Source organism: Chrysoperla carnea, chromosome 4 (assembly GCF_905475395.1).
Source record: "Chrysoperla carnea chromosome 4, inChrCarn1.1, whole genome shotgun sequence".
NCBI classification, from domain to species: Eukaryota; Metazoa; Arthropoda; class Insecta; order Neuroptera; family Chrysopidae; genus Chrysoperla; species Chrysoperla carnea.
Window position 1 is genome coordinate 8,352,015 of NC_058340.1, and position 16,118 is coordinate 8,368,132.

Genomic DNA, 16,118 nt, shown 5'->3' on the forward strand with positions numbered 1-16,118 from the left:
GAAATATACGAACGCTTTATAAAATGGTTTCGTTCTGACTTTTCAAAACATGCTCACACATATAAAAAGGAGAGGCGTAAGCAAATTGACCAATCATATGTCTTACGTTTTGACAGTTAGGAGTTTAGGACAGTGAAACACTTAACTTTGATGAATTTGCTTACCTACGTACTTAACCAATGATATATTTTTTATTAAAAGATGATCGTAGCCAGTCTACCAATATCGATTTATTGAAGTTAAAAACCATTAAAATCGAAAATGGAGGAAGAGGATTGAGAAGTTGGTATCCTCAAATGTTACATCTTTGACACTAACCCAGCATATATTCCGTTTTACAGTCCTCGAGCTAGCTCGATTTCGGGAAGCTATTCTGATGTTTAAAGCTATAAAAATTGTGTTTTGAGGTTATGAAACAAATTAATAACGCACCCCACCCTCTCCTTTGACCTTCGATGCAAATTAAGTCAATACTTTCGGGGGAAGAGGTGATGATCTTCACACGGCTGAGTAGATTTTCTTGAAACATAATTAAGAACACTCTCGATCAAATTACATTAAAAAAAATTAAAATTGGGTCATCAGTTTAGGAACTACGATGCCACAGGCGAATCGATCAGACCTGTGGAAGTGTTTATGCACTATAGTAAATAAATATTATATTATGCAACGATTATGTAATGCTAGTTTTTAAAACAGGAAAGATTGCAGGATAGGAAAATATTTAGATATTGTACATAATTTCTAAGATAAAAATGTATTAAAATTAATTAAATATAAGTTAATTCATTTAATATTTAAAAGTAATATTTGATCCGATTTCAAAATGGCGAACATCAATCAAAAGAATATAAATATGAATATAATAGTTTGGAGAGTTATAGAACGCAACCAATTTAAACAAATAAAAATAATTATTGAATAAGATTGAATATAATAAATATTTTATTTAAAAAAACTTAATAGATTTTTAATAATGAATTATTAAGCAATTTTAAATTTTAAATTAAACAAGTGTCGTATTTTTATCAAGCACTTAGATATTTGTATTGATTTCTGACATTTATTTTAGCCAACATAAGAAAATAAAAACCCATCATTTACGATTCAATCAAAACAAAACTGTGAGATAAGGTGTAAATTTTTTGCTTGAATGAGTGACATTCCATTAATTACAAAATGCAAAAATATGAGAAATTAGAAAAGATTGGTGAAGGTACTTATGGTACAGTGTTTAAAGCGAAAAATAGAGAAACCCATGAAATTGTTGCGTTAAAGCGAGTTCGCTTAGATGACGATGACGAAGGGGTACCATCATCAGCTCTACGTGAAATTTGTCTTTTGAAAGAATTAAAACATAAAAACATTGTACGATTATACGATGTATTACACTGCGATAAAAAGCTGACATTAGTTTTTGAGCATTGTGATCAAGATCTAAAAAAATACTTTGATAGTTTAAATGGTGAAATTGACTTGGATGTTGTTAAATCGTTTATGTATCAATTGTTGCGAGGATTAGCCTTTTGTCACTCACACAATGTACTTCATCGAGATTTGAAACCTCAAAACTTGCTTATTAATAAAAATGGCGAGTTAAAATTAGCAGATTTTGGATTGGCTCGAGCATTTGGAATCCCAGTAAAATGTTATTCAGCCGAAGTAGTGACATTATGGTATCGTCCTCCAGATGTGTTATTTGGAGCAAAATTGTATACTACATCGATTGATATGTGGTCTGCCGGTTGTATATTTGCTGAGTTAGCAAATGCTGGAAGGCCATTATTTCCAGGATCAGATGTTGATGATCAACTGAAAAGAATTTTTAAGCTTCTTGGAACTCCAACAGAAGAGACATGGGCTGGCTTATCCCAATTACCTGATTACAAGTACTTTCCAATATATCATCCAAGTATGAGTTGGTCACAAGTAGTACCTAAATTACCTGGAAAAGGTAGAGATCTACTTCAAAGACTATTAGTTTGTAATCCTACACTTCGTATGTCCGCTGAGGATTCAATGGCTCATCCTTACTTTTCAGATTTAAATCCTTCCATTAAAAATGATCGTTCATAGTTTTAAATTGAATTCATCTAGTCATTTTCATTTGTATCATATCCATTTTATTTATTTCATTCATCCAAAAACAATTGTAAATATTTTGTTTTTATAAAATAAATTATTCATTTTTAATTAAAAGTAATTATTGAATTTTTTATTTACTTCAAACTAATTACAGTGAAACTTGGTTCAGTGGGACGTAGATAAGTGAGAAACCTCCATTCTGAGGTCTCAACACTTTGGCACTAAATTACCTCTGTTAGTAGGTCGAAGCAAACCTCTATATCTGAGATTCGTTCTTTCGATTTTATCGTATACCTCTATAACTGAGACAGCGAGTAAATTTTATATGCATTGAGAACCTCTGTAACCGAGAAAAGATCGTTTTGTTTGTTTACATACTTATTCTACCCGTAGATTCCGCACTTAACTAATTTTGAGCCTCAATGACCTTCAGTTTTAGTTTATCTTTACTATCATACGGATATTTATTTGAAAAAATGCCGAAACGAAGGCTCAAATCGTTATAAGTATGTGAAAAAGTTAATATCAATTTATAAAAGTGGGAAGACACGCAATGAAGTCTGTGTCGAAATTAATATGCCAAAATCTACTCTTTGTAGAATAATTCAGAATAAAGATAAAATTCAATGACAATGTTCTGAAGGACAAGGAAAACTAAAACGTGTACGTTTATCAAAATATCCTGTACTTGAACAGTGTTTGCTAACATGGATCAAGCAACTTCGTAACTTGATGTGTATGGGTATTAATAAAACATTATTTTATTTACTAATCGCATCTCTATAACTGAAATAACCTGTAAAATGAAACCCTCTGTAAATGACACAGATATTTATTTATATTTGGATATCTCAGAGACTGGGTAAGTGGAATACCTCTATAAGTGAGATAAATTTGCAGGTCCCTTGATGTCTCACTTAACCAGGTTTTACGGTATATTCTTAGGAACACCCATTATATTAAAATGTAAATAAAAAACTAATTTTACATAATATTTATTATTTTATTTTGATACGATACATCAAAGATTTGAAATTTCAAGATAATGTGATGAATAATAAAAATTGTGAATATCAAATTAAATTAAATAATAAAATTATTTTGATATATTATACATTATATGGTGAATAATAAATATATTCTACATCCAAGAATATACACTCAAATATATATTCTTTGCTTAGGTAAGGTACCAGACTGGTCCACGAAAATTAAAAAGATATCTTGACCAATTACTTTTGTATATAATGCACTCAAACTTAATTCTATTTTATATGATACGAAAGATGAAATATTAAACTGTAAGTTGAAGTACATAAATTAATTAATAATAAATTAATGTATATAAATTTAAAAATCGTTTAATTGCTTTTAAATTTAATTAATTAAATATTATAAGTTTGTGATTTACATCCTGCCAAACAAGTAAAATTTAAAAAAACGTCGATAAATTTTTCGTGTTTGGAACCCTAAACTCGCATTTGAAACATATGTAAGAACACTCCCCATTAAATTACCTTTTTCCTTAGAGCCTTCTCAAAACTGAATCGATTTTGAAGATCATCGCTTACTTTTTAGTTGTTCCGGGTAAAAAACACTCTCCATTAAATTAAGTTTCAAACGAAACAAAAAAAAAAATCAAAATCGGGTCATCCGTTTAGGCGCTACGATGCCACAGACAGACAGACACACACACACACACATAGCGGACAAAATTATAACACCCCTTCTTTTGGTTCGGGTGTTAAAAATATAATTTAAGCTGCGATAACTATTTCCCTATAAAAACATTAGTATTTAATTAAAAAATTCTAAAAAACCTAGAATCGAATTTACATTTTTGATGAACAAATTTCTTGTCATCACAAAATTTCATAATATTTGTAAGTTTGCTCAAAATGAATTTCATTTTTGATGGACCACTCTGTATGGTAATTCGGAAGATAAAACATTATCTTTATGAATGCATCAATCATTTGCTCCTTCCTTTTACCCATTGTGGAACAGCAATATTGTTATTAGTTACACGTTGTACAGTTAAATATTCTTCGAATACATTTTCGACATTGTAAAAACGTTTGATGTCTTCAATAGCTCGATCTTCAATCTGGAATATATATAATGAATATTTTATTACATAAAGATTATAAATAAAATCTGATGAAAACCCCCCACCAACTTCTGTATACGTAAGCCGTAAGTAAGATCTTAGAATTTGATGAGATGATGCAGATAATAGAGAAGCCCGTTACTCTTTTATTAAATTATTTTTACCCTAATTTATTGAGAGAGTGTTTTTATTGAGAGGGTGTTTAAATAGTTACTCACCTGTGTCAATATAAGTGGCTTCGCAATCATCTTCGTTAAATTCTCTTTTTTCTTCTGTTCACATGCAATAATATCCGGAAATAATATTCCTGAATTTATATTTTGTTCAGGTACAACATCCACTTTTTTCCATGGATTTTTCTTTTCAGCAACAGTATCCCCTTCACCATTTGCATGACCCTTTAATGTTACATTCTCTAGATTATTGGTTAAACTTGTCATGGAATTTTCTGAGCTTAAACGTTTCCGTTGTTTTTGTGAAAGTTTATGCATTTTTGGAAAATCGTATTTCGGTGGTGATTTTGCACTATCGAATATACTATTGGATTTTGATGAACTTAATTCGGGAAAATCAAATTTAAATGTTTTATTTTCTGGTGATTTTGAATTTATCGATTCAATTGTATTTAACGTTGTAAATTCTTCAACAATCGGTTTATTTAATTTTTGTTCATCTTTCATAATCCCGATTGCTTTAAGACGAGCTTGAATTATTTTCTGTTGTGGAGTTTTATTCACTTGAATCCAATCAGAGTTAATACCATTTTCCTCTTTATCGATAAAACGTTCAAGTGTAAATATTTCACTTTCATTTTCAGATATATTTGAAGAAATTGAATTGTTATGATTTTTATCTTTGGGAGATTCTGTTTGACTAAGTTTTCGTGTTCGTATCTTCTTTTTATGATTTAATTTCGCTCGATTTCTATCAGCTTCATCATCTATATGTTCTAAATTCACTGGATATAAATCACACACACTTTTCACTACTTCATCACTAGATGCATCTGAATACGGTGTTATTAATCGTGTATGTAATTTTGGATTATGATCCCAGTAATAAGTACTAAGTTCTTCTAAAACTGAATCTTCTAAACATTCCAGTGATCGATTCTCTAATAGTGCAGCTAAATTTAAGCAGATAAATTCCATTGAACATGCTTTTAATTTTTCACAGTTATATAAATCGGCGAATTGTAATATTTGTGCGGTGTTGCGTAAGGTTAATTTTTTGATAAGCGCCACTTCACATATTTCTTTCAATCTTAATAAAAATAATTGATCGGCAACAACAATTAAATGACATAATTGATCGACATCGCTACGATGTATAAAAAACTGTGCCGAATCTGTGTATAAAAATTCCACGACAATACTGACAATTTTGAAGGGAAATGGTAGCGTTACTGTAGTACGATTTGTATTTTCATTCCAACGTACAGCAAATAAATTATTAAAATAATCCAAACGACCTGCTAAAATACATTTATGTGCTTTTATATGTTGTCCATTTTCACATTGAATTTTAACATCGTACAATTCCGAAAATGCTTCTCTATCAAAAGTAAGATCTCTTAGAATTGTATCTTTTTTTGGGATAACTGTACCATTTATAACATCAGAGGATTCGATATAACGATACAATTCCATAACCCCCAATTGTTTAGCAACAGCTTGTAAAACACGAATTGGATTTTTTACATCTTGCATTTTTTTATTATCCGAAACTTTTTTTCGATAATATTCGAATGCGGATTTTTGTTTATCATCTTCATTGATAAAATTATCAATTACTTCGCCTGCATTCCTTAGTAGATTACAACTTTTTGTATAAATAAATTCTAGTAATTCCGAAAAAATATCCGCACGTATGTTAGGTATTTCAACGATATTTGATGGTAATGCTGCTTCAATTTTTGCATTTAATAACGTACTACTGGATGCAATTATAAATCGATGAACTGGGAAAAGTTTTTTTTCAACTTTAAACAAAACATCATGAACAAAATCCATTTCATCTGATTCTTGTAATAAATTGAGTAAATCATTTTTAAAATTAGATGACATACAAGATTCATCTGATAGATGTGTACGAGGATCATTTTGTAATACACAAAAATTACGACCTTTTGTATCGCTACTAATATTAACGGCTCTATGAACATTTCGTAATCGTGTTAAAGCAATTAATTCACAATCATTTTTATCTAAAAACTTATGAAAAGCGGATTTTTTCTGAGCTGCTTTCTGATCAACCGGTTTAATTTTCCGTTCTTTAATTTGACCTTGAAAAGCTTCACCTTCGTTTGTTACCAATAATACATTTGATTTATTTAAAACAGCATCTTTAAAAATTAATTCACGATTTAATGAAAATATACAACGGGTGAGTTGCATTGTTGATTCCTGCCATAATAGTATATCACCCACAATTGTTATTACTAATACTCTTAAAGGGTCACGTTCTTTTAATAAATTCTTGTCCAATTTTTCATTTAAATGTCCGCCAACTACAGCTACTTTAACGACATCTGTTTGCTTTGATGCTATTTTTCTACATTGATATTCATGTAAAACATAAATATCACCACGTTTGACTGCAACAACTGTTGCACCATCACTTACAGCTACATCGGTAATCAAAAAATTATTTCCTCTCATTGTTGCAACCTACATCAAAAATAAATTTTCATTTTAAATTTAGTCCCAATCGGTGAATAAAATAGCTACACAAATTCAGCAAATACAAAGAATTATTCGGGAACCAACAGAAACAAAGTGGAACAAAATTTTTAGGAGAAACAAAAATTGCATTAAATTACCTGTTTTGGCATTATAACAGTTTTTCCGGAAGTTATATCATGTCCAAGTTGTCCGGCGTTTAGTCCCCAAGTGTACAAAGTGGATTCACACCAAGCAACTGAATGAAAACGTCCAGCACAAATTCCAGTTATATCTGTTTTAAATTCTGGCAGTGCTTTTGGTTGTAATAACATTTCTGGTGGAGGAGACAATCCTAATACGTGATATTCATTTAAACCACAAACCCAAACCTAAATATGAATAAAACTTTAATAATTGATGCTTTTAATAAAATATTCCCCAAATAATTAGCCTAATTTGTATGAAACACTAGCTGCGCCCCGCGGTGTTACAAGTGATAAAAAGAGAGTGGTAATGAAATATATCTTACAGTATTTGAATCCATTAAAAACATAGAATGGTCTCGACCAATAGCAGCTTGTTTACAAATATTTGTTGGTGATGTACGTGAATGAAAATTGATTTGCGTAGGTTTCATTGCTGTATTTACATCTCCTAAGCCCAATCGACCACCTTGACCATGTCCACAGGAAAATGCCCGACCATCTTTGGATATCATAACACAATGAAATTTTCGTAAACAAACCTAATTAATTAAATCATATTTATTTATAATACTATCAAAAATACATAAAAAAGGGTGTCCAACAACACACTCTGGAAAAAACCCACCTGTTTGATTGCGACGTCAATATTTTGTTTACTCAATAATTCAGGATATGGTTTTGTCTGTTGCATACCAAGAGTATAATTTGAATTTGTTCCCCACATATATACTTCACTATTTTTTTCAGGATTAAATCTAATTTTAGAAAAACGATCCTTCATAACGTGATCGAGTGGTGTTAAATGGTCACGATCTAAAGCTTGTAAATTGCTACCTGAAAAATTATATTCATTGCTGATAAAAAAAATATCTTACATAACTTTAGTTATATATTTAGTGTATGGAAATGACATTGATCAGAAAACAGTTTGTAGTGTCTAGGAAAAAGTATAAGGAAAAAAGTAATTAAATGGAGAGTGTTCTCAGATATTTTGCAAGTGCGAATTTAGGCTTCAGTACCCGAAAAATTTTTTGGGGGTTTTATAAATTTGTATATTTCATTTGTTAGGTTCTCCTGCTTTACTATTACGTAAGTTGCTGAATAAGAATATTTAGTCTCGATAAAAATTAAATAAATACCATTTTTAATAAGATGGACAGCAACATGAATCTGTCCATAAAATACACTCCGATGTAACGGTGTATAACCAGATTCCAAATCCTTCAATTCAATATTAGCATGTTTACAATTAATTAACCATTCAACAACATCTTTCAATCCCCTGGACGCAGCTATATGTAATGTTGATCGCCCAACTGAATCAATTACTTCGGCACAATTACCACATACCCAATTTAAATATCCACACAATTCTTTCGAAGTTAATGCACGTTTCGTTAATGTTGAATTTAAAATATTTCCATGGATTTTCGATTTACATAAGAAACCGTTACAATCGTGTATTACATCGTTGTTACCATGTTGTTGTTTTGGAGAGAGCCCATCAATATTATGAGAAGACATTTTATTTTTATTTACATATATATTAACTTATTATTTAAAAACACTTTATCACAATAGTTTGTGCCTTTTATTTACAAATCCTAATATAGGAAATGTACATCAAAAAATCAATTTGATTGTATATAATTTAATTAAGTTAATTACTCAATAAATTGAGTATTAATTACTCAATAATTTTTATTTTGAACTTATATACAAAAAATAAAGTTTAGTAGATCACAGCACGTATGACTATTATTATTTAATTTTTGGAAGATAAGCTCAATTTGATGCAATTCTTGTCGTGCCCCTTTCCGTTGGGGGCAAATATAATTTATTTATGCCGCCATGATTGTTCTTATTTTTTATCTGAAAACATATAAAGTGGTATTAAAACTTTTTAAATGATTATTGGAAAAATTATTTTGCCATGTGACAACCGATAGCTTAGAATAGAACTACGATAATAGGCTCCAACTGGGTTTCAGCAGACATTCAATAAATATTTGAATATTAATCAATCATAGTAATTTGTAAAATACTGTTCAAATGTTTGAACGAACTGTCTAATAAATTTTTTAAACTTTTTTAATGGTCATTCCATAAACCCTTGCTGTTTTTTTAAGATTTAAGCCTCCTTACATAGATAAACTATAGTACAGTGGAACTTGGTTAATTGGGACCTAGATAAGTGAGAAGTCTCCATAAATGGAACTCATGCTGAGGTCCCAACACTTTAGCACTGAATTAACTCTGTTAGTGGGACGAAACAAACCTCTATACCTGGGATTCCTGTATAACTGAGACAGCGAGTGAATATTATATGCATTAACCTCTGTAAGTGAGAACTGAAATAACATCGTTTTATTTTTTTACTTACTTATTCTTATTCTACCCGCAAATTCCGCACTTAACTAATTTTGAGCCTTAATGACCTTCAATTTTAGTTTTGCTTTCTATTATACGGATGTTTGTTTGAAAAATGCCGAAACGAAGGCTCAAATCGTTATCAGTACGTTAAAATCTGAAGTTAATATCCGTTTATGAAAGTGGGAAGACACGCGATGAAGTCTGTGTCAAATACAAGGAAAACTAAAACGTGTACGTATATCAGAATATCTTGTACTTGAACAGTGTTTGCTAACGTGGGTCAAAAAAGTTCGTAACAAAAACGTTCCGGTAAATGGATCGATAATAAAAGAAAAGGCACAAGATTTTGCGCGGAGGCTTGGTAATCATAATTTTTGTAGGAGCACTGGTTGGTGGAAGGATTTAAAAAAAGAAACGGTATAGTTTTCAAAGAAATTTGTGGAGAAAATAACGCTGTTGATGTTAAAAAATGTAGCTAATGGATTGTATATGTTATTTTATTTAATGACCACACAACTATAACTGAAATAACCTGTATTCTGGCCTCTATTAGTAAAAATATCTGTAAATGAGACAGATATTTATTTGTATCTCTGAGACACTGGGTAAGTAAAATACGTGAGACAAATTTGACGGTCCCTTGATGTCCTACTTAACCAGGTTTCACTGTAGTTGAAACCTGCTTATGCCTGCCAAATTTACTGCTTGACGCTATTATTTTACATTAATATTATATAAACATTGAGTAACTTGGACATTTTCAAATCGATTGAATTGATTAAACGTGTTTTTGAAACATATAATTTTAACCATGAGTCACTTCACACCGAAACAACGCACAGTTAACAACTCAACGTGCGCACCGTCGAAAATGTGACCAACAGGCACCATCTGACAACATTGTCGTTTGGTATCAAATTTTGCTGAGCACGGGACAGTGGGAGATTATCATCACAACGATCATCAAGAATCAGGGCGTTCCAACCAGAGAATTGATTGAAGCGGTCAGAGAAACCGTTGCCCAAAATCCAAAAATGTCGTTTCGTCCCGAAAAAGTTGCTCAAATGGTTGACTCTCAACCTGATTTTTGGAAACAAATTTTTATGACTGCATCTGGCGGCGTTAATAAGCAAAATTGTCGCATTTGGGGAACGTAGAATCCACACGAGATACTTGAAAAGTCAATGCATGCTCAAAAAGTATCTGTTTGGACCAAGCGAGGCAAAAGGGGCACATTTTGTTTTTAGTCCTTTGATACTTTTCATGTTTTCGGGACATCCTATATATGTATTACGAAAATAATTTTAAAATGTACAGCCAATAAGACTCCATCTATCCCAGAAACAAAATTTTCTTAAAGTCAAGCAGTTTAGACTTAAACTTTCGTGTCGTATAACGTGAATAACCCTGTAAGTTGCAAGCTACGGAAATTTTTATTTAGTTTTTATTTTTTGGACATGTTTCTTTGAAACCTATGACTTTGGGGCAAGTTAGCATAAGTTTATCTTTTCTCGCGTTAGCCCTTGGTCTATTACTTTATATAAACAGAATATTTTCACGAAGTTTCCATATGTTGGGAAATTTTCAATATGTTCAAACATCTCTACACCATAATTAAAAATAATTATTAGTAAATAATTGAATAATTTTAAATTCCAAATTTAAAAAAAAAAAAACAAAATTAAGTATAATAATAATAAATTTAGACAATAATTAGGTTTTGCCATTTAAAAACCCAAACTGACCAAACAGACAATTCAAATACATTGAGTAAAAAATCTGTTTATCCTAAAAATATAAATAATTATTTAAAAGCCATAATTCTTACCTTCACTACATAACATATAATTTATTAATTGTAATTTGAGAAATTTGAAACGAATCCATGAACAATGTTTCGAAATCTAAATTCTCAAAGAACATATTTCATAAATTTCAACTAAATATTTTGGCACCTTTGATGAACATCCAATTTTTTAAATCTTCTTTTATTCGCAATTTGTTTTAAATTGTGCAGTTTTATACAATAAATTCTATCATCCTCTGCAGTAGGTAATTATTCTGGTCTTTTTTTTGCCTGGTGACAAGTTTTGAGTTGGAAACTTTTCAACTGCCCTCTACTTATGCTTCACTAAAACCAACTAATTATTTATTATTTATTTTTAAATACATAATGAATATTGTTATATTGCGTAATATCACGTAATAAACTTTTTTTTATAAATAATGCCGTCAGCATCAGGTAGCATTAAGTAGGTATATTTGAATTTTGCCTAATTAATATTTTCAACGAAACATACAATAAGTATAAATTTTCTTACAAATTAATGCAATTTTTCAGGCAATAATGGAAGTTTAATTCTTTTTAAATGAAAATATCTTATCAATACCTTTAAATTATTTCCACTGACGTTTTTATTTTAACATGTCAGAAACGTCAGAAATCATGAAGTTAGGTTGCTTACATAGATGTATCCATGGTAGAATTAGAGTTCTATCAAGGATGTATCATTGTTGGTACTTATTACCTTAGATCGCTAGTACCACCAAGGTGTAATGCTCTATGTATGCGAGTAAGATCGGTCGCCATTACGAGGCAAAATATTTTCAAATACTATTTTTTAAGTAAAGGTAAAATAATGCTACACAAAAATTGAAGGATTTTTATGGAATATACAGGCAAACTTGGAAAAACGAGGTTTCATAAAACAAGTTTTTCGTTATAGAAGAGTGTTTTATCTCACTTATAGAGGTTTAAAAATAATCTGTTTTTCATTTCGCGATTTCCTTCTTCGAACGCATCCACTATTTTAAATGAATTTAAGTGTATCACTCACATTCAACTTGATTGGCAATATGTTGTCAACTATGTTGAATAAATGGAACATTAGGCTCTTTTTTACCAAGGTGGGGCTTCTGGCTGAATACCCGTCTGGCAACCCTGGGTCAGATAACAATCAATTGCGTCAGTTGTCAGATTGTTTAGGTGTATAGTTTATAAAAATAACTAAAAATAGTTTTAATTAATTCGTTATACTATCCCAAATGCTGAAACCGTGTTTAACGTAATTCTGCAATAAATTAGTGTAGTCTCCATGTAAATTACAATCAAATAACGTAAAAATGATGTTGATTGAATTTCTAACCTACTAACTATACGCTGCAAAAAACGAATTAATTAATCGAAAACTAATTAGTCCTAAATAATAAAATTATGTTCATAAATCTTTCCAAATTGAATAAAAATAGTTTTAATGAAAAATAAAACATTTACATAAATAAATAAATTATTTTAAATGGATTAACGTTTGAATATTGCCGCCATATAACAATCAATTGCGTTAGCTTTCAGGCGTACAGTTGATTTAAATAACCAAGAAACTAAGTATAAAATAGGTATAATTAATTATAATTAAATGTTATTTAGAAAAAAATGGCGAACGATCTTATTCACATATATATAGAACTCTACCTTTGATCGTTTTGATTTCGATGTTTTGATTGTTTTGAACACATCCCACGGAGAGCCTGAGAAGAACAGCTGACATTTAAATTCTATAAAACTTTTATTATTAGATAATCAAAATATAAGTAAGAATTAAAATGATTCGTTCTCGAATAGGAAATTATTCAAGTATCTTCTCACAATGGTAATATATGAAATTGTTAATTTAAACAATTATTAATTGATTTTTTTTTATTAATTTTAATAGCAAAACTTGGTTAAATGCTTCCAATTTAAGGTACTCCATGTTATTTATTATTAACTTCTTAATGATCTAATTTAAATTAATATTTATTAGAACACAAGAAATTTCAACAACTTCTGTGAAACTTGCTGATGATATCAATAAATCCGTAAAACTTAATGAACCCGCTGTGATCGATACTGATCAATTTTTGAAAGAGGACAAGATTAAAGGTTACATTACCATTGATAAAGAGGTGACTATTTCATGCTTGGGAAAAAATGATAGATTTATAAGTAAATTCATTATATGTATTAATTTTTAGCCAAATTTAGCATCAATTAATGGTGCCCCAGAAGAACATGTAAGGGAACGAAGAGTTCGAATTTATCAACCAGCCAAAAATGCTATGCAAAGTGGAACAAGTAATATTGGTCATTGGCAAACCGAGTTTGATACTAAAGATCGTTGGGAAAATCCATTGATGGGTTGGACATCAACGTTAGTTTAACATTGACATATATTTATTTGTAGAGCCTAAAGTAGCGTTCAAATTATGAAGTCCTGAAAATAATAATGATGAAACATTGGTAGAGATACAGTGAAACTTAGTTAAGTGGAACCTGGATAAGTGAAAAACCTTCATAACTGGGGCTCTTGTTGAAGTCCCAACACTTTTGTACTGAATTATCTCTGTTAGTTGGACGAACAAACCTCTATATCTGGGATTCATTCTGGGACTAAGATAACGAATGAATTTTATATGCATCAACCTCTGTAATTGAGAATTGAGATAACATTGTTTTCTTAGTTTACTTATTCTGATTCTACCCGCAAATTCCGCACTTAACTAATTTTGAGCCTCAATGACTTTCAGTTTTAGTTTTGCTTTAATTATCATACGGATGTTTATTTGAAAAATGCTGAAACGAAGGCTCAAATCGTTATCAGTACGTAAAAAACTGAAGTTAAATCCGTTTATGAAAGTGGAAAGACACGCAATGAAGTCTGTAACGAATTTAATGTACCAAAATCTAAAGATAAAATCCAATCACAATGTCCTGAAGGACTAGGAAAACTAAAACGTTTACGTCTATCAGAATATTCTGAACAACAAGATTTCGCGCGAAGGCTTGTTGTTCATAATTTTTGTAGTAGCAATGATATTGATAATACGTTATTTTATTTAATAATCACACTTCTATAACTGAAATAACCTGTAATCTGACTTCGACTAATGAAACCCTCTGTAAATGAGATCAGATATTTATTTATACCTCGATCTGAGACACTTGGTAAGTAGAATACCTCTGTAAGTGAGATAAATTTACAGGTCCCTTGATGTCTAACTTAACCAAGTTTCACTGTATATGCTGTGGATGGTAGAGAAACCTCTACTATCCATAATGATATTAAAATGCTTTTTGGTTTAAAAAATGATTCAAAGGTTAAATTTTAAAAAAGTTGTTTAAAACGAAAATTTTTTTAAGAAGCTATTTGCTATAACGTTAAGTATTCACTGTTTTTTCTCAGAAATCGTAATCGAATCTAGATTAGATAAAATTTCTATGTAAAAGATTTTAAAATGCTTTTATTATACTTTTTATTTCAGAGGTGATCCTTTATCAAACCTAAAAAACGAATTTAGAACAAAAGAAGAGGCAATCGCGTTTTGTGAAAAAAGTGGTTTCAAATATTACATTGCTGAAAGTAAAACATCGAAACCGGAACGTGTTAAGAATTATGGTGTTAATTTTGCATGGAATAAACGTACACGTGTTTCAACTAAATAAAATAATAATTGATGAATTATTTAATAAATAATTATGTGAATTTTTTAGTAATTCCAAATATACTATATTGTACATATGTATGCATTTTTATTCATTTCAGTTCATATTTTTGATTGTGGACACTGATCCATAGATTTCCTAATTTGGTATCCATGATATAGGTTATCGAAAGGCTAACTGACTGAGCGAATTAAGGCTAAATCGACTTTAACCGTTTGACTACTCAAAATTTCACATTTATAATATATCAGGATGTGTTACTCTGATGTATGAGCTATATTATTGAAGACTTTCATTGAAATTCATTAAGTAGTTTTTGTGTGAAAGCGTTTCAAGCAAACAAACAAACAACCTTACTTTCACATTTATAAATGGATAGGGATAGGGAAGAGATATAAGTATATATTTAAAACTTTTACTTAAAGAAAAAGGAAAAACAAAAGTCCTGGAATATTGCAATCAAAATTTGACCCTTTTCCCGGTTTCCGATTAAGCTGAAATTCTGCATGTATGTGTAAATCAGATGACTCTGAAAATATGTGGTAAGCACTACCTAATTTTCCCATTGCTTCCACCATAATTGATATACATACGTTTTTTAGTTTCAAATTACTTAATAATTTAAATAAAAAATACTTTTTTTTTAATACAAGCATTTATTGTACTTGTTCATTTGTAAAAGCGGAAAGCGCTCAATTTAAAGTATGAAGAATCACCTCAAGCTTTTACAAATTGTCAAATAGGAGTGACTCATAGGAAAAATTATTTTTGATTTTTTAGTGCAATAAAAGCTTATTCCTTAAAAAGTATTTTTTATTAAAATTTTTTTTATCATATCCATTGTCTTTTGATAGTCTTTGATAAACATATATGCAAGTGGTATTACAGTTTTGCTATAACTGATTAACTTTGCGTATAAAAAATAAAAATTTCATATACCCAAGTTTTTCAATATAATATTTTAGCATTTTACTTATTTTTAGAAAAAACATTTTCGTTATAAAAAGAAATTTGGATAAATAAAAATGAAAAATATTAATTTTTACGAGAATAAAGTTCAATTGGTGAATTGTTCCATAATTGCTATAATAGATTTAAGTTTTTTAAATAAAAGATTTATAGGAGTTTTATAATAAATAAATGACCTATTTCACTTATTTTGGGGCGTTAATTTAATGGTTATTAACCTCGAAATTGAT

The 16,118-nt window shown here is 29.9% G+C and overlaps 3 protein-coding genes across 3 annotated transcripts; 2 read left to right on the plus strand and 1 right to left on the minus strand.

Moving 5' to 3' along the window:
- Positions 1–1,027: 1,027 nt before the first annotated feature.
- On the plus strand, positions 1,028–2,136 carry LOC123297899 (cyclin-dependent kinase 5 homolog). The gene has a single exon (XM_044879721.1). The coding sequence runs from the start codon at positions 1,180–1,182 to the stop codon at positions 2,074–2,076; it is 897 nt and encodes a 298-aa protein (XP_044735656.1). The 5' UTR covers positions 1,028–1,179; the 3' UTR covers positions 2,077–2,136.
- Positions 2,137–3,751: 1,615 nt separating this feature from the next.
- LOC123297750 (inhibitor of Bruton tyrosine kinase) lies at positions 3,752–11,893 on the minus strand. The gene is made up of 8 exons (XM_044879512.1): positions 11,828–11,893; positions 11,266–11,578; positions 8,204–8,936; positions 7,690–7,898; positions 7,388–7,603; positions 7,017–7,247; positions 4,414–6,864; positions 3,752–4,192 (listed from the first exon to the last, which is right to left on the minus strand). The coding sequence occupies exons 3-8, from the start codon at positions 8,586–8,588 to the stop codon at positions 4,058–4,060; spliced, it is 3,627 nt and encodes a 1,208-aa protein (XP_044735447.1). The 5' UTR covers positions 8,589–8,936; positions 11,266–11,578; positions 11,828–11,893; the 3' UTR covers positions 3,752–4,057.
- Positions 11,894–12,938: 1,045 nt separating this feature from the next.
- Positions 12,939–14,995, plus strand: LOC123298007 (NADH dehydrogenase [ubiquinone] iron-sulfur protein 4, mitochondrial). The gene is made up of 5 exons (XM_044879861.1): positions 12,939–13,087; positions 13,151–13,180; positions 13,241–13,382; positions 13,452–13,627; positions 14,739–14,995. The coding sequence occupies exons 1-5, from the start codon at positions 13,041–13,043 to the stop codon at positions 14,917–14,919; spliced, it is 576 nt and encodes a 191-aa protein (XP_044735796.1). The 5' UTR covers positions 12,939–13,040; the 3' UTR covers positions 14,920–14,995.
- The last annotated feature ends 1,123 nt before the right edge of the window (positions 14,996–16,118 follow it).

Coding starts and splice junctions, on each gene's coding strand:
- LOC123297750 (XM_044879512.1), bottom strand. CDS start 8,588: ATGTCTTCTCATAATATTGATGGGCTCTCTCCAAAACAACAACATGGT. Junction 7,248..7,387: donor TTTTAATGGATTCAAATACT/GTAAGATATATT, acceptor ATTCATATTTAG/GTTTGGGTTTGTGGTTTAAA. Junction 4,193..4,413: donor AGCCACTTATATTGACACAG/GTGAGTAACTAT, acceptor TATATATTCCAG/ATTGAAGATCGAGCTATTGA.
- LOC123297899 (XM_044879721.1), top strand. CDS start 1,180: ATGCAAAAATATGAGAAATTAGAAAAGATTGGTGAAGGTACTTATGGT.
- LOC123298007 (XM_044879861.1), top strand. CDS start 13,041: ATGATTCGTTCTCGAATAGGAAATTATTCAAGTATCTTCTCACAATG. Junction 13,088..13,150: donor TCAAGTATCTTCTCACAATG/GTAATATATGAA, acceptor TAATTTTAATAG/CAAAACTTGGTTAAATGCTT. Junction 13,628..14,738: donor TTGATGGGTTGGACATCAAC/GTTAGTTTAACA, acceptor TTTTTATTTCAG/AGGTGATCCTTTATCAAACC.